The sequence below is a fragment of the Dipodomys spectabilis genome, unplaced genomic scaffold, assembly GCF_019054845.1.
Source record: "Dipodomys spectabilis isolate Male_0828 unplaced genomic scaffold, ASM1905484v1 ptg000699l, whole genome shotgun sequence".
In the NCBI taxonomy this organism is placed as follows: Eukaryota; Metazoa; Chordata; class Mammalia; order Rodentia; family Heteromyidae; genus Dipodomys; species Dipodomys spectabilis.
Window position 1 is genome coordinate 297,018 of NW_024871376.1, and position 18,057 is coordinate 315,074.

Sequence of the window (18,057 nt, forward strand, 5' to 3'; positions counted from 1 at the left end):
GAGGTGAGGGTCACGGGAGGCGGAGGTCACGGGAGATGAGCTCATGAGAGTCCATGCCCCTTGGCCTGACGTACTTGCGGGCTCTCCTCTGCCCCGCCCCAGCTTCTGGATACATCCAGGCTCAATGATTCGTTCCGGTCAAAAATGCATAAACATCCCACCGTCTCAGGCAGGACGCGGATCTGGTCTGAGAGCAACCTGCGCAAAAGTACTGGACCACACTTGGAAAGTCACGCGGAAGGGCTGGGGCCGTGGCTGGACAGTAGAGCGTCCACCCAGGCGCGAGAGGCCCTGCGAGCCAGCCCCAGTGTGTACACACGCGTGCGTGTGGAAATCTGGCACTGGTGGTGTCACACAGAAACGTCTTCCATGAGTGGCTCTGCGACACCCCCATCCGGAGGCTCCAGCCTGGCCCGGCCCGGCCCCTGGCAGTGAGCTGGAGGCCGCAGACACCGGGGAATCGCTACGAGTTTCAGAAAATGGAACTCTTGTTTTCTTCACAACATGCTCAGGACCGAGGTGCAAATGAACGAGAAATGTATAAATTCGGTTTTGCTTGAAAGGGGCTTCAAGATTAAAAGAACAAATGCTCGGAGCAAAACATGACTCAAGTTTTATTGAACCACGTAGACTGGGGGGAAATACCTGGAGCTCAGGAAAAAATCTTGGTCAGGCTCAGTGCAGGACTCGCGAGAATTCCGAGCTGAGGAGCTGTGTGCGCATGCGTGTCCACGCACACGTGTCCACGCGGAAGCGTGACTCCCTGGAGCCTTTGGCTGGGGGCGTGCGAGCCTTGGGGTTGGAAGAGCAAACGCTGTCCGTGGGTGCCCGCCGAGCCTCCGCCCCTCGATCCGCTGGGGGGCGGAGTCAGGGGACACGGGCCTCGCCCACAGCGGGCCGGCCCGGCGCGTCCCACCGGAGAAAGCGGGCACCGTGGGTCACTGCAGACCCTGTTCCGGCGCATTCCACAGTCGGTACCCCCGTTCCTTTGAAACTGTTTGCAGCAATTTAGCTTTCCCTTTGGGTCCGGTTCACCGGGTCCGGAGGCTTCGACGTGCCATGCCGCCAGCATCCTGTGACCCGCCACACGCGTGACTCTCGTGAGTTCCTCACACACGTCGGCTCCTTACAAACGAGGAGGCTTAGAAGTGTAGAGTGTCTGTGCCCCTGCTCCATTTCCACGCATGTGAGGGCTTCCTGTTTTTCTCTTTTGCTGTTGATATCTTGCTCAATTCCAGTCTTGGCAGAAATCACTATAATTGAAACAGCAGGGTTTTTTTGACACTACCTTTATGTCCCAAATTTGAATGGTCGATGGTGGTGAGATGTGGCGGCGAATCACACGGCACATGGAGGTGCAGCACCGGGGAGTTGGAGATGTGAGGCCTCCCTGGCCACACGGGGGCTCAGGGTCACCCGGCTCCATCGCGAGAGCGTGCTGTGCGGCTGAGTGTGTGGTGTCCATCGCGAGAGCGTGCTGTGCGGCTGAGTGTGTGGTGTCCATCGCGAGAGCGTGCTGTGCGGCTGAGTGTGTGGTGTCCATCGCGAGAGCGTGCTGTGCGGCTGAGTGTGTGGTGTCCATCGCGAGAGCGTGCTGTGCGGCTGAGTGTGTGGTGTCCATCGCGAGAGCGTGCTGTGCGGCTGAGTGTGTGGTGTGCAATGGCGTCTTCCCAGGTGACAGCCACTTTGTTTTGTTGCCAGTCCTGGGCCTTGAACTCAGGGCCTGGGTGCCGTCCCTGAGCTTCATTTGCTCAAGGCTAGCGCTCTACCCCGTGAGCCACAGCTCCACTTCCTGTTTTTTCTCCCAGTGACTTTTCTGGCTGTTGGTTGCAGCGGTCACGGAGAGAGGTGGTTTAAAACATCCAGTGACAATGTGCACCTGCTGTTTTCCCTTTGGCTCCCTCTTTGATGCTGCATGATCAGGCACGTGAGAGCTGTTCTGTCGCCCTGCTGGTGGAGAATGTTTATACTGTGGGGTTCCTCCGAGCCCGCCCCTGATCCCCTACACCCCACGAGTATGCCCAGTGCCCCTGATCCCCTACACCCCACGAGCATGCCCAGTGCCCCTGATCCCCTACACCCCACACGCATGCCCAGTGCCCCTGATTCCCTACACCCCACGAGCATGTCCTGTGCCCCCTGATCCCCTACACCCCACGAGCATGCCCAGTGCCCCTGATCCCCTACACCCCACGAGCATGCCCAGTGCCCCCGATCCCCTACACCCCACGAGCATGCCCAGTGCCCCTGATCCCCTACACCCCACGAGCATGCCCAGTGCCCCTGATTCCCTACACCCCACGAGCATGCCCAGTGCCCCGATCCCCTACACCCCACGAGCATGCCCAGTGCCCCTGATCCCCTACACCCCACCGGCATGCCCGGTGCCCCTGATTCCCTACACCCCACGAGCATGCCCAGTGCCCCCTGATCCCCTACACCCCACGAGCATGCCCAGTGCCCCTGATCCCCTACACCCCACGAGCATGCCCAGTGCCCCTGATCCCCTACACCCCACACGCATGCCCAGTGCCCCCTGATTCCCTACACCCCACACGCATGCCCAGTGCCCCCTGATTCCCTACACCCCACGAGCATGCCCAGTGCCCCCTGATTCCCTACACCCCACGAGCATGCCCAGTGCCCCTGATCCCCTACACCCCACGAGCATGTCCTGTGCCCCCTGATCCCCTACACCCCACGAGCATGCCCAGTGCCCCTGATCCCCTACACCCCACCGGCATGCCCGGTGCCCCTGATCCCCTACACCCCACCGGCATGCCTGGTACCCACTCTACGCCCCACAAAGGTGCTCAGTGACCCTCTGTACCCCACAGGTGTGCCGGTGCCCCTGACTCCCCACAGGGGCCCCGCTCGCCCCTGGGTGTGTTGTGCAGTGCATCCTTTAACATGAGGCCTGGCGTCCTGCGTGGAGGACAGCGGTCACACGGACTCCGGCCTGTGTGAGGACCCTGGGTCTGCCCAGCCCCCCCCAGCCCCCAGTCCCGGCATTGCAGGGCTCCATCCTCCGCTGTGAGCACGGCTGTGTGAGATTCTAGTCTAGAGCACTAAGCAGTGAATGCCGGACATACTCCTGTCCAAACCCAGAGAGCTTCAAGTGCAGGGAATGAGCTAAGACAAGCTCAGGCTCCCCTGATTGATATACCAATATTGCGTCAGCAACGGGGAGCGCGGAGACTGGGAGGGGGTGGGGGTTGAAGGGAAGGGGTGTGGGGAGCTCTGGGAGCGTGGAGACTGGGAGGGGGTGGGGGGTTGAAGGGAAGGGGGGGAGCTCTGGGAGCGTGGAGACTGGGAGGGGGTGGGGGGTTGAAGGGAAGGGGTGTGGGGAGCTCTGGGAGCGTGGAGACTGGGAGGGGGTGGGGGGTTGAAGGGAAGGGGTGTGGGGAGCTCTGGGAGCGTGGAGACTGGGAGGGGGTGGGGGGTTGAAGGGAAGGGGTGTGGGGGACTCTGTTCATGGGGCTCTGTTTCTATGAACCTAACACTACTCTCAGAATATGCTCTGGTAACACAGTGATGAGCTAACTAGGGTGAGGGGTGGGCGAGGGAGCCTCTCTGCGGACAGGATGACCACAGGAGGTTGCTGCTCCATCTGCGATTGTGAGGGGAGAGGTTAAAACACAGGGCCACCCGTGCCTCTGGTCAGGGATGCTGCAAGACAGGACACGCTCACGCACACATGTGGAGGGGACACTGCTGATGACAGCGGTGAGCGTGTGCACACACATGTACAGAGGACACACTGTGCTGATGACAGCGGTGAGCGTGTGCACACGCATGTACAGAGCACACACTGCTGATGACAGCGGTGAGCGTGTGCACACGCATGTACAGAGCACACACTGCTGATGACAGCGGTGAGCGTGTGCACACGCATGTACAGAGGACACACTGCTGATGACAGCGGTGAGCGTGTGCACACATGTACAGAGGACACACTGCTGATGACAGCGGTGAGCGTGTGCACACATGTAGAGGACACACTGCTGATGACAGCGGTGAGCGTGTGCACACACATGTACAGAGGACACTGCTGATGACAGCGGTGAGCGTGTGCACACATGTACAGAGGACACACTGCTGATGACAGCGGTGAGCGTGTGCACACGCATGTACAGAGCGCACTGCTGATGACAGCGGTGAGCGTGTGCACACGCGTGTACAGAGCACACACTGCTGATGACAGCGGTGATCGTGTACACACATGTACAGAGGACACACTGCTGATGACAGCGGTGAGCGTGTGCACACACACATACAGAGCACACACTGCTGATGACAGCGGTGAGCGTGTGCACACATGTACAGAGTGCACACTGCTGATGACAGCGGTGAGCGTGTGCACACACATGTACAGAGCACACACTGCCGATGACAGCGGTGAGCGTGTGCACACGCATGTACAGAGGACACACTGCTGATGACAGCGGTGAGCGTGTGCACACATGTACAGAGCACACACTGCTGATGACAGCGGTGAGCGTGTGCACACGCATGTACAGAGGACACACTGCTGATGACAGCAGTATGTGCACACGCATGTACAGAGGGGACACTGCTGATGACAGCGGTGAGCGTGTGCACAGGCATGTACAGAGGACACACTGCTGATGACAGCGGAGCGTGTGCACACGTACAGAGGACACACTGCTGATGACAGCGGAGCGTGTGCACACATGTACAGAGGACACACTGCTGATGACAGCAGTGAGCGTGTGCACACGCATGTACAGAGCGCACACTGCTGATGACAGCGGTGAGCGTGTGCACACACATGTACAGAGCACACACTGCTGATGACAGCGGTGAGCGTGCACACGCATGTACAGAGGACACACTGACGATGACAGTGGTGAGCGTGTGCACACATGTACAGAGGACACACTGCCGATGACAGCGGTGAGAGTGTGCACACGCATGTACAGAGGACACACTGCTGATGACAGCGGTGAGCGTGTGCACACGCATGTACAGAGGACACACTGCTGATGACAGCAGTGAGCGTGTGCACACGCATGTACAGAGGGGACACTGCTGATGACAGCGGTGAGCGTGTGCACACGCATGTACAGAGGACACACTGCTGATGACAGCGGTGAGCGTGTGCACACATGTACAGAGCACACACTGCTGATGACAGCGGAGCGTGTGCACACATGTACAGAGGACACACTGCTGATGACAGCGGTGAGCGTGTGCACACGCATGTACAGAGCACACACTGCTGATGACAGCGGTGAGCGTGTGCACACACATGTACAGAGCACACACTGCTGATGACAGCGGTGAGCGTGCACACGCATGTACAGGGGACACACTGACGATGACAGTGGTGAGCGTGTGCACACACACGTACACGCATGTACGGAGGAGACTGTGGGTGGGAACGGCGAGCATGTACTCAGTGAGGCTGGTGGTCATTGGGTGAGGAAGTCGGCCCTCCTGCCAGGTGTCCAGCCCCGGCCTGTGGGGCAGCTCCTGCCAGGTGTCCAGCCCCGGCCCGTGGGGCAGCCCCGGCCCATGGGGCAGCTCCTGCCAGGTGTCCAGCCCCAGCCCATGGGGCAGCTCCTGCCAGGTGTCCAGCCCCGGCCCGTGGGGCAGCTCCTGCCAGGTGTCCAGCCCCGGCCCGTGGGGCAGCCCCGGCCCATGGGGCAGCTCCTGCCAGGTGTCCAGCCCCAGCCCATGGGGCAGCTCCTGCCAGGTGTCCAGCCCCGGCCCGTGGGGCAGCTCCTGCCAGGTGCCCAGCCCCGGCCCGTGGGGCAGCTCCTGCCAGGTGCCCAGCCCCGGCCCGTGGGGCAGCTCCTGCCAGGTGTCCAGCCCCGGCCCATGGGGCAGCCCCGGCCCATGGGGCAGCTCCTGCCAGGTGTCCAGCCCCAGCCCATGGGGCAGCTCCTGCCAGGTGTCCAGCCCCGGCCCATGGGGCAGCTCCTGCCAGGTGTCCAGCCCCGGCCCGTGGGGCAGCTCCTGCCAGGTGCCCAGCCCCGGCCCGTGGGGCAGCTCCTGCCAGGTATCCAGCCCCGGCCCGTGGGGCAGCTCCTGCCGGGTGTCCAGCCCCAGCCCGTGGGGCAGCTCCTGCCAGGTGTCCAGCCCCGGCCCATGGAGCAGCCCCAGCCCGTGGGGCAGCTCCTGCTGGGTGTCCAGTCCCGGCCCGTGGGGCAGCTCCTGCCGGGCGTCCAGCCCCGGCCCGTGGGGCAGCTCCTGCCGGGTGTCCAGCCCCGGCCCGTGGGGCAGCTCCTGCCAGGTGTCCAGCCCCGGCCCGTGGGGCAGCTCCTGCCGGGCGTCCAGCCCCGGCCTGTGGGGCAGCTCCTGCCAGGTGCCCAGCCCCGGCCCGTGGGGCAGCCCCGGCCCGTGGGGCAGGCAGCCCCGGCCCGTGGGGCAGCCCTGGCCTGTGGGGCAGCTCCTGCCAGGTGTCCAGGCCCGGCCCGTGGGGCAGCCCTGGCCTGTGGGGCAGCTCCTGCCAGGTGTCCAGCCCCGGCCCGTGGGGCAGGCAGCCCTGGCCCATGAGGCCGTGGGGGTGGGCGGGTCTCCTTGGGCCACAGGGCACTCTCCAGTCACACGTCGGCATTTCCAAGACCCATCCGCACCCCGCATCCTCCGCCACGGGCCATCCATCTCCCCAGGCTGCATGACCGCATGGCTGAGGCATGCTCGAGCCCCCGCGGGCAGCCTGCGCCCGGGCGACCCCTGCCCCCGCCGTCCGCCCCGGGAGGAGGACGGGACGCTCGCTGCTGGCCGACCAGAGCCCCGGGGACGTGGACCCCGCGGCCGAGCTCCTGCCGGCAGCCTGTCCGATGACAGAGGTGTGCTTTGCATTTTTGACGCATGGATTTGGTAAACTGTTTTCTTACTTTCTCCTAGACATCGCCTGGTGGTTTTACCAGTATCAGAGAGGTAAAAAAAGTTTAACTTCCTTGGTCACCTCACGTGCAAAAGAAGAGTTTCTCCATCAAGTGTGTGTTTTGCAAATTAGTCTCACTGGCCTCTTCCTGTGCCCGTGTGAGCACACTTGCCTTGTATAGAAGTAGCTGGGAATGTTGCTTAAAAGATGCTTTGGTCCTCCTGAGAAACTACCGTATTTTCCTTTCCTGGCCCCAGGACCTCTGAAACCTCACTCGAGCTGATTCACAGCACAAGTTTAGTCACCGCGAACAACTCTGGGCCGGAATCTCTGTGATCCCTTGCTCCCCTTGGGTGATGACCTTCCATCTGTCCACAGTTTGGGAGGCAGATGTTTGCATCTGCGTGTATTATTTTTCTATGATCTGCTTCAAGTCTGCTGAGCAACAAAGAGAGGTGTGTTTAAATAGAAGAAATGGAGGGTCCGTAACGCAGGGTCAAACGCCCCTGGGCCAGGCCAGGACCATAAATGGACTGAGAGCGCCACGGGGCAGCGGGGCCCTGGAGGCTTGTGTGCCTGCCGTGGCCAGTCCCCGCCCAGCAGCGGGACGGTTACCGGTTACCCGGGGGGAGTCTGAGCCACCCACAGGCCAAATCATCCCATTTCCAAACAAACCCAGAAATCAAACCTTGGATTTGAATCTCCTGAATGCACACAGACTACACACAAGCAATATATAGGAAAGAGCGTATTAGCGGCCAGTGTTCAGAACACAGTACTGAGCCTACGTGTAGACAAGTATGTGTACATACACAGGGCTAAGTGTGAGCGGGCAGGTTTGAGGGCCACGCTCAACACCAGTGAGCAGAGGCGTACAGCGAAGGGTGAACTTTGACGGCCCCGAACGTCCACAGGCAGGCATTCCTCCAGACGTTGAACCCAAAGGCCTGGATGTCCTCATGTCACTGACAACTCGAGGGTGGCAAACAAGCAAAGAGAAACAGCACCCGGCCCTGGGCACGCTGCCCAGTGCTGACCGGGGGCCTGCCTCTGGACAGCAGCAAGCCCCTTATTAATAAAGCCCAGTTCCACCTTAGGGAGTCTCGATAATTAGTGCGTTTTTAATGAGGCTGATGGGGCGCAAAAGTGTCGTGTCTGAATCAGAATTACCTTACCCTGCTCAAAGAAGTGAGTCACCGGAAGGTGAGGGAGGGAACAGTACTGCGAAAAAAAGTCCAGCCTGTGCGTCGGTGAGCCCGCCCGGCCTGCGTGTCGGTGAGCCCGCCCGGCCTGCGTGTCGGTGAGCCCGCCCGGCATGCGTGTCGGTGAGCCCGCCCGGCCTGCGTGTCGGTGAGCCCGCCCGGCCTGCGTGTCAGTGAGCCCGCCCGGCATGCGTGTCGGTGAGCCTGCTCGCCCCCTCCCTTGTGTGCCCATGGCATTTGGCTGCCTGTTCTTTCCTTTCCTGTCTTCCTGTCAGTGGTGGGTCTTGAACTCGGGGCCTGGGCGCTGTCCCTGAGCTCTTCAGCTCAAGGCGAGCGCTCCACCCCTTGAGCCACAGCGCCACTTCCAGTTTTCTGGTGGTTCATTGGGGCAGGAAAGTCCATGAGACTCTTATCTCCAATGAACCACCAGAAAACCGGAAGTGGCGCCCTGGCTCAAGTGGTAGAGCGCTCACCTTGAGCTGAAGAGCTGAAGGACAGCTCCAGGCCCCGAGTTCAAGCCCCACCACCGACAGGATGGACAGGAATGAGTTTAAGATAGACAGATATGCACGTCATCATTTACATTAGTCGTGGAGTTTTCTCCTTTCCTTCTCTTCTCTTTCCTTTTCTTTCCGAGACTTGGCCCTGTGATTTACAAAGCACCCTTCGTGTTTAGGTCATTGCTACTTAACTTGTTAGCTACAAACCATGATAACGAGAGGCCTGCAAGAATGATGGCCACCGGCGGCGGCGGCATGTGTCAATGGGGCTTCTTACCCGCCCTGGGCCCTCGGCCTCACTCCCAGCAGCATGAGTGTCCCACGTGGGCGAGAGCACTCAGGAACGGTGGAGCCTTACCCGAGCGTCCACGTTTCTGTGGGAATCTGTGCAGGACAAAAACTTGAACGGATTCCTTTGGTGTGGGATCCAGGTTTGAGGAAGTGACAGGTGGCAGAGGAAATCGAGCCTGGCCGGAGTAGAGAACCATGTAGGATGCCCTGCGCCTGACAGCCCGCTGTGTGTGTGTGCGTGCGTGTGCCTGTGTGTGTGTGTGCAGGAGCTCAGCCGGGCCTCACTCTGGCTTGTGTGTGTGTGTGTGCACGCACGTGCGTGTGTGTGCATGTGTGCATGCATGTGTGCGTGTGTGCATTGTGTGCACATGTGCGCGTGTGTGCACACGTGCATGTGCATGCGCGTGCATGTGTGCATGTGTGCATGTGTGTGTGCCTGTGTGTGTGGTGCCCTCCTGACTCTCCACCATCAGAGGCTGGGCAGGCCCGGGAACCCTCTGACCCTTGGGTGGGAGACGGGCAGCTTCTTGTTTTAAGGACACTCCCTAACCTCCTCACTGCGGGGAGGAGAGGAGCAGTTCCACCTCCGCTCTCCACACCTGAGCACCCTTCAAATGCCTGAGAAGCTGCCGTTTCTACAAAGCAGTTCCCATGTGAGTCATCTTCCTGGCTCTTAACGGACACCGCACAGATCCCACAAAGCAGTATTTCGTGTGTCCTCTCCTGAACTTCACGCTGAGTTCATGGAGACAGCTCACTCTGCCTCTCTGAATCCATTGGCCCCCTTTGCTGTTGGAGGGTGCTTCTAACGCCCCCCACGCCTGCACCTTCAGGAGGCTCCAGGTGGCGATTTGAGCTTGCAAGAGGATGTGCTGAAAGGGAGGATGTGTCCAGGAGAGGGCAGGGCAGTTAGTGACCAGGAGGAGAGGGGACAAGGTGGGGAGACCTCTGCCCCCCCCCCCGGGAAGTCCAGGCTGGTGTGACACAGACCACGCTACAGGGCCATGCTCTGGTTCCAGATAAGATCGAAGATGAGCTGGAGATGACCGTGGTCTGCCACCGGCCCGAGGGCCTGGAGCAGCTCGAAGCCCAGACCAACTTCACCAAGCGGGAGCTCCAGGTCCTTTACCGAGGCTTCAAAAACGTAAGACGCACCTAGAAGCAGGAGACCCAGGGAGGCGGGGATGGCCACCCCCCCCCGGGGGCGGGGGGCGGGGGGCGTGCGTGTGTGCGTGTGTGTGTGTGTGCAACTATCCACCTGCCACAGGGATTTCCCACGCGCACAGTTGTAGGAGAATGCCAGCCCAGGCACCCCCCGACCCTCCTCCCTTCCGCAGGAGTGCCCCAGCGGCGTGGTCAACGAGGAGACATTCAAGCAGATCTACGCTCAGTTCTTCCCCCACGGAGGTGAGTGCCCCCCGGCCCAGGCCTCCAGCCAGCAGCCGTCTGGTCCTCCGTCCACCGTGCCTCCGGACCACAGGGCGGGGGAGGAGGGGCGCTGGAAGAGGTGGCGCACGTCAGAGCTCTCTGGAACCTCAGTGGAAAGGCGCTCTGAGGATGGGCCGGGACCCAGGTCCTCTCTCGGGCATTACCCCTCCCCCGCCCCTCCCCCAGACGCTGCCGTCTGGACCCAGGTCCTCTCTCGGGCATTACCCCCCCCCCCGCCCCTCCCCCAGACGCTGCCGTCTGGACCCAGGTCCTCTCTCGGGCATTACCCCTCCCCCGCCCCTCCCCCAGACGCTGCCGTCTGGACCCAGGTCCTCTCTCGGGCATTACCCCTCCCCCCCCGCCCCTCCCCCAGACGCTGCCGTCTGGACCCGGCTTCCAGCTTGCCAGGCAGGTGCTCTGCCGCCTCTCTAGCCATTGCAGCCTGGGCTGGCCAGACCCCGCTCCTCCTGACCTCAAACCACAGCGCTCCTCACCTCCGCCTCCAAAGCAGCCTCCCGTCCCCGCTCCCAGCCTCTCTTCCCTCCACCTCCTCTCTGGGGCCTCCAGGCTTCACCCCCCTCCCCTCCTTGTCTTGTAGACGCAAGCACCTACGCGCACTACCTCTTCAACGCCTTCGACACCACCCAGGCAGGCTCCGTGAAGTTTGAGGTACGGGCGTCCCCGTCCACCCTGGGAGCCCCTGCGGGGAGGGCTGGGCTCCCAGATGCTCTCAGTCAAGTCAGAGAATCACAATTAACCAGTGCCCCATGAAGACAGCAGGTGGGAGAGGACACTTCCCTGCCCCCAGGGAAGTAAGAGCCTCCTGCTCGGTGGACCCTCGCCTCGCACTAACCCATTTCCCCGCCCGGCCACCTGCCAGCTGGGCTTTAGGATTTACCACTGCATTAGAACAGGCAGACAGATTGCGTTCAGAATACTGGGGAGTGGGCAGGGAGGGGTTTGAACTCGGGATGCTCCCGCAGCTCATGCTCACAGCTATTAGAGGAGACGGCCACACTGTCGCAAGCAACCGCCACCGCGGCAGCTGAGCCGGAGGCCGGGCCGCAGCCCCAAGCTGGTGGGGCAGGCAGGCAGGGCGGGGCGGGCAGGGTGGGGCAGGCAGGGCGGGGCGTGCAGGGCGGGGCGGGCAGGGTGGGGCGGGCAGGGCGGGGCAGGCAGGCAGGGTGGGGCGGGCAGGGCGGGGCAGGCAGGCAAGGTGGGTCGGGCAGGGTGGGGCGGGCAGGGCGGGGCAGGCAGGCAGGGTGGGGCGGGCAGGGCGGGGCGGGCAGGGCGGGGCGGGCAGGGTGGGGCGGGCAGGCAGGGTGGGGCGGGCAGGGCGGGGCAGGCAGGCAGGGTGGGGCGGGCAGGGTGGGGCGGGCAGGGCGGGGCGGGCAGGGTGGGGCGGGCAGGGCGGGACCTTCGTGAGAGCATGCCCCAGGCTGGCTCAGAGACCCCCCCCTCCCCGTGGTCCCGTGGTTAACAGCCCTCTGGCCTTTTCTGCTTCTCAGGACTTTGTCACTGCACTGTCCATTTTGCTGAGAGGAACTGTCCACGAGAAACTAAGGTGGACGTTTAACCTGTACGACATCAACAAAGACGGATACATAAACAAGGAGGTGAGCCACGAAGGGGCTGGGTCACGCAGCGAGCTCCTCCCCCGGGAGCTGGCAGCCCCCGGCTCAGGCCCAGGGCGGGGACGTGGGGGTGCACGCGGGAGGACCCGCTGTGGGAGGACCCACCGCAGGTCAGGGCGCAGGACCCACGGCAGGCAGCACCCGAGGAAGCAGTTCCCAGGGAAGACGAGCACCCTCGGCCCGCGCTGGCTGCCACCCACGCTGCCCCGGAATGGGAAGAAGAGGGTACTGCCGTCCTTCCAGGAACCGCCCTGAGCCGCCGCGGACCTCCACGCTGGACCCCACGGGCGTGGACGGGGCGGCCCTGTGCGTCTAGCTCCGGTCCCGCCTAGACATTGCTGTGTCTCACTGGAGTGTGAGAGCCATGCGCTGGGCTTCTGCCCACCAGACCTGACCTCAGCCCTGCCAGCGTCCGCTCTGGTCCACAGCTGACACTCAGAGCACACAGCCAGCCCCAGGCCTTGTTCTTGCAGTCCTGTGTCTGCTCTGTGCAGACTGAGGGCTTCTTCCCTGTCCCGGGTACAGGAGACACGGGAGGGCATCAGGCCGGGCCTGGTGCGGGGCAGCACAGACGCCAGACCTCGGCACGTGCACCCAGGGCTCTGGAAGGTGTTGCGCCACGGGAAGGGTCCGCGTGGGAGGAGAGCCGCCGAGGGGAGGTGCTGCGTGTGACTCAGACAGACAGAGCCGCCGTGGAGGAGCTGCCCGCGCCTGGCCAGTGACCACACGGACGCCATTTCTCTAAGGCACTCACGGCTAAAACTGACTCCAAGGTGGTAACAACACCCGAACGTCTCCATCATTTAGAGAAGTTGGATTCACAATTTAAAGTCTTTCCACCAGAGACGTGTTAGCCCACCCAGAAGGCTCTCTGGCAGATTCTAGTAATGATTGCTACTATGCTGTAGATAGATGTGGTAGAGAAGGCAGTACCAGAAATACCTTAATAATCAAACCAGGAAAAAGTGCTTAGAAGAAAACGATAAGCCACTCTTTCTCGTGAGCGGAGACACGATTCGCTTCAGCCAACCGGATGCAAGTTAATCACAGTGATATAGAAAGAGCTGGAAATCTATCCACGGCCGAGCGGGGGCTGTTATTTGAGGGATGCAGAGCTGGTTTAACAAAGACGTCACTGTAAGTCACCGAGTCACCAGAATGTCAAGACAGACAAGACGTTAGAGCAGTAAATGCACACTTCCTTGGCAAAAAGCCGACCCCTGTGCCAGTCAGCAGCCAGCAGTCTGGGAGTCAAGCGGCTTTCCAGTCTGATCAAGGACATCTTCCCTGGCCTAGCCACCAGCATCCACGCGATGGTGGAAGAAGTCAGGGTTGAAACCAGGAATTTGAGGCCAGAAAAAGCAAATGGAATCCATGGGCTAGAGTAGGAATGGAGGATAAAAGCTGTCTTTATCTGTAAAGATAGGTCTGTATGCACAGAACAGTCTAAAGAGTCTACAAAGAAACTAGAAAGAACAGATGAGCTTAAGAAAGTAACAGTGCACGAATTCTATTTACAAAACTCACAGTTCTACCTGCGTAATTAACAAAACAATTGAAAAAATAACTGAAAAATTTCCCTTAAAATAGCTTCAAAATAGCTTGTGGCAGATTCAGACACACGTGGAAAACATCGTGCACACGGGGCAGAAGACACAGCCTAAGGATCAAACTCAACCTCTAGGTTCACAGCAGCCATGCCCCAAGTCCCTCCAGGCTTCTGCAGCGTGACCTGAAATGCGTGTGAGCATGCCAAGCGCCCACAGTGGCCAGGGCACACGCGGCAGGACACGGGAGCAGGGCTACTGCATGTGCACCCGACGGGATGGCTGGCGAGGAGGTGCCCGCACAGCTCAGTCGATCAGCATAGACCACAGTGAGTGTGATCGCCAGTGAGAGCCAACCCGGGAGAAGGAAGGAGGCCCAGACGGTGGCCGTGGCCGGGAGTTCGGCCAGACGGTGGCCGTGGCCAGGAGTTCGGCCAGACGGTGGCCGTGGCCGGGAGTTCGGCCAGTCCTGCTGCAGCCATGTCGATCTCAGTGTCGGCCACTTTTCTCTGGGTCGTGGAGGAAGCAGGGTGGGAAGTAGGCCTGGGTACACTCTGCGATTGCTGGAACTTCTCTGAAAGCCTGAAATTACTCACAGAGGCGGAGCGAGATCTCCAGGGCGCGCTGGCAGTCCTGACATCGGCCCCGCTTCCCGGCTGATTTCCGCGCGGCACCCGTGGAGGTTTAATCCGTCAGAGCCTTCGCTCCTCTGATTCTGAGGAGTGTTTGACCTGCCCTGCGTGTGGGTGGGGGGCGCGTGTGGCCCCCTCGCCCCGCACAGCGCTCCCTGGGCCCCTGGGGTCCCCCCCCCCCCGCAGGCGGCCGGGTCTGGGCAGCTTTCTGACCCCTTCCACCTGCTGAGCCAGGCGAGGGGAGGGGGCGCCGCGCGGTCACCTCACGCGCCCTCCGTGTGTCCCAGGAGATGATGGGCATCGTCAAGGCCATCTACGACATGATGGGGAAGTACACCTACCCCGTGCTCAAGGAGGACACGCCCCGGAGGCACGTGGACGTCTTCTTCCAGGTGAGCCACGCACCCGCCGGGCCGGCGCTCGCACGGGGGCCGAGCACGGGGCTGGCCTGACGCTCGCACGGGGGCCACGCACCCGCCGGCCCGACGCTCGCACGGGGGCCATGCACAGAGCCGGCCAGACGCTTGCACGGGGCCGGCCCGACGCTCGCACGGGCGCCATGCACAGGGCCGGCCCAACGCTTGCACGGTGGTGGCCCGACGCTCGCACGGGCGCCACGCATGGGGCCGGGCCGGCGCTCGCAGAGGTGAGCCACGCACCCGCCGGCCCGACGCTCGCACGGGCGCCATGCATGGGGCCGGCCAGACGCTTGCACGGGGGTGGCCCGACGCTCGCACGGGCACCATGCACGGGGCCGGCCAGACGCTTGCACGGGGGCGGCCCGACGCTTGCACGGGGGCGGCCCGACGCTCGCATGGGCACCATGCACGGGGCCGGCCAGACGCTTGCACGGGCCGGCCCGACGCTCGCACGGGCGCCACGCACGGGGGCGGCCCGACGCTCGCACGGGCGCCACGCACGGGCCGGCCCGACGCTCGCACGGGCGCCATGCACAGAGCCGGCCCGACGCTCACACGGGCGCCACGCACGGGGCCAGCCAGACGCTTGCACGGGCGCCACGCACGGGCCGGCCCGACGCTCGCACGGGCGCCACGCACGGGGCCAGCCAGACGCTCGCACGGGCGCCACGCACGGGCCGGCCCGACGCTCGCACGGGCGCCACGCACGGGGGCGGCCCGACGCTCGCACGGGCGCCATGCACGGAGCCGGCCCGACGCTCGCACGGGCGCCACGCACGGGCCGGCGTGTGCTGCTGTGAGATGCACAAACCCCTCAGAAGGGCTGGGAGGAGCTGCGTGGGCAGAGAAGATTCCAGCAATCCCAAGAGTCAGCAGGGGGCCCCAGCGACGCTGTCTGGAACGGGAGTGAGGGCGGGTGGGAATGGCAGAGCGGTGCCTCATACCACGCAGCCCCCAGAGCTGCCCGGTCAGCGACAGAGTCGAGCCTCGGCCGCCGGCGCCCTCCCTGCGGGTCCCCCCTGGACACCGCAGCCCTCGCGGTCCCTGTGAACAGTGAGGGGATCTTTGGAGGCGGGCGGGTGGGGATCAGGTGGTGGGGACTCAGTCCTGGGGTGCTGGGTCAAGGCTGTGCCCGGCTGAGGGTGAGCGGTGCAGGGAGCAGGCCTGGGCCCCCCGCACACCTCCCCCCCTCGCCCGCACCCCAAGGCCCCGCCGGAGCCCACAGAGGGCCGCACCAGGCTCCCGGCCTCCAGCTGCGAACCGTGAGCTCAGCCAGCTCCTTTTCCTTACCAACAACCAGCCTTGTGCGCTTTGTGCCAAAGCAGGAAACAGGCCAACACCAAGCACGGGGGTGCGGGAAGCGTGGGCCGCAGTGTGGGGAGAACTGATCCGTTGGCTGGTTTGGTTTGCCTGTGGGCCTCAGGGCTCCAGACCCGGCTGGAGCAGCCTCGTTCTCGGGACCCGCGGCAGGCGCTGCCTGCAGACCCCCGTTCTTTCCACACTTCCTTCTGTGTCTTTCAGAAAATGGACAAAAATAAGGATGGCATCGTGACGTTAGATGAATTCCTGGAGTCCTGTCAGGAGGTAAGGGGGGACCAGGCATAGCACCCCAAAGTCTGGGAAGGAAAGCCTGCCATACTGTCTCCTCCAGACACCGCCCTCACATGCCACAGGCCCGGCCATCTCCGCTCCCCGCCGGCCCGTGGCTGACCTGCTCCCAGCAGGGCTGAGCAGACGGACAAGTCCACGTCTGTTGGGAGGTACAGATCCATTGAGGTACAGATCCAGGAGACAAAGCGGCTTCCCAGGGGCAGCTCCCGCCTGCCCCTGGTTTTACTACCTCCTGCTCCCTCTTGTCAGACCCCAAGGGAACAGCTGGAAAACCCAAATCTATGAGCTCTCAATCCGGATGTGAGTCCGGGCTGAACCCAGGGCTTCCCACACGCTCGGCAAGTGCCTCTCACCTGCACCATGCCCCGGCCCTTCCGCTCGAATCTGGTTTTGAGACGGGGTCTCATCATGAGCAGGATACGATAAAGACACCTTTACACCCCTGTGCACAACAGCCAAGAAATGGAAATGACCCAGATGCCCCCCAACCAACGAAGGGATCCCCAAAATGTGGTCCCTACACACAGTGAAATTGTGCACGGCCATTAGAAGGAACAGGGTCATTTGTGGGGAAATCGATGGACCTAGAACAACTCGTGTTCACTGATTTAAGCCCAGCTCAGAGACACAAACAGTGCATATTTTCTCTCATATGTGGAAGCTAGATCTAAAACACACCAGGACAGGATAAATTATGTCTAAGCATTCGCACTCAGAGCGCCGAAGGAGGGGACTGAGGGGAGGAACAGAGAGGTGCAATGCGTTTGTGCCTCTGATGCTATAAAACGGTATTTATTGAAATGAATTCCAGGAAATGGAAACAAGAGTTTTCCTTAAAAAAAAAAAAAAAAAAGGCTTAGCCGGCTGATAGAATGCAATACGGTGGCGTGGACGCGGAGATTGTCTTCCGGATCTCTGAAGGCCTGAGAGGAGCTTCCTGCCTGGGCTGGGGGGGGGGGGGGGGATGCCCATGAAGGCGGGGGGACGCCCGCGCAGGGGCCCCCAGGGGACCCAGGCTCTAGCCAGCGGCTCTCCCTCCTCTCTTCCCAGGACGACAACATCATGAGGTCTCTCCAGTTGTTCCACAGCGTCATGTGACTGGGCAGTCCGCGCCCGCCCTCAGAGACACCACTAAACCCCCTTGTTCCGATTCCACACACCGACTCTTGGCACAGACAACACCTTTTACACTTCGGACACTCTCTAGGAAGCCCGGTGTGGCGGGGCCCCTCTCCGCCCCCTTCTCCTCCGCCCGTCTTGAGAGAGCCACGCTGAGACTGGAGTTTGTTCTGGAAGCATGCCGCCTCTCCCCGCCGCCCTGTGGCGGCCCCTGCTCGCGCTTGTACCGCGGTGCCCAGCTCGCGTCCACCCCACTGCCGCCACTGCGCGGGCAGACCCTGCAAAGCAGGCAGCCAGGCCCGAGCCAGACACGAGCCAGACCGGAGCCAGACCCACGCCGCCTCTGAAGCCTCCAGACCAGCGCGCCTGCTGCTCTTCCCGCGGGGGGACGGGGGCGCTGTGGGAGCAGTCGAACCCAGGGCTCGGACTGGACACAGGTAGGATAGACCGACGACCAAGCACGGCGCCACCTGCCCGCCCACGGCCCACCTCGTTGGTCTGCAGAGGTCAAGACCAGTCATTCGCCCATTCTAGCATCTGGGCCCGCGTGCGAGTCCCTTCCCGTCCCCATCCAGCCACCCCTCCTCCCGGGCCTCCGCCCCATCCCCGCCCCCCCGGGCTGCATGCCCCGCCCAGGACGCCCACATGCCTGCAAAATGCTGTAATTTTATACCATGTTCTATCCAATAAACACACTATTTCTTACGCCGTCCATTGTTCCTTCCATGACTGCACTGGAGGAGAGGCGGTCCGTCCACCGGCCTCCGTCCGCTGTTGGCACCCAGGCTGTGCAGGCTCCGGGGCCCCGCCCAGGGCCC

The 18,057-nt window shown here is 62.4% G+C and overlaps 1 protein-coding gene across 1 annotated transcript in view; it reads left to right on the top strand.

The window, feature by feature from the left end:
- Positions 1 to 17,479, top strand: part of Kcnip1 (potassium voltage-gated channel interacting protein 1) — a 194,385-nt gene extending 176,906 nt beyond the window's left edge. The window contains exons 2-8 of the mRNA XM_042672339.1: positions 9,869 to 9,993; positions 10,187 to 10,256; positions 10,876 to 10,946; positions 11,786 to 11,893; positions 14,378 to 14,482; positions 16,031 to 16,093; positions 17,171 to 17,479. Coding sequence (XP_042528273.1) covers positions 9,869 to 9,993; positions 10,187 to 10,256; positions 10,876 to 10,946; positions 11,786 to 11,893; positions 14,378 to 14,482; positions 16,031 to 16,093; positions 17,171 to 17,218 — 590 coding nt within the window. The 3' untranslated portion in view covers positions 17,219 to 17,479. The remainder of the gene's footprint in view (positions 1 to 9,868; positions 9,994 to 10,186; positions 10,257 to 10,875; positions 10,947 to 11,785; positions 11,894 to 14,377; positions 14,483 to 16,030; positions 16,094 to 17,170) is intronic.
- Positions 17,480 to 18,057: the final 578 nt, after the last annotated feature.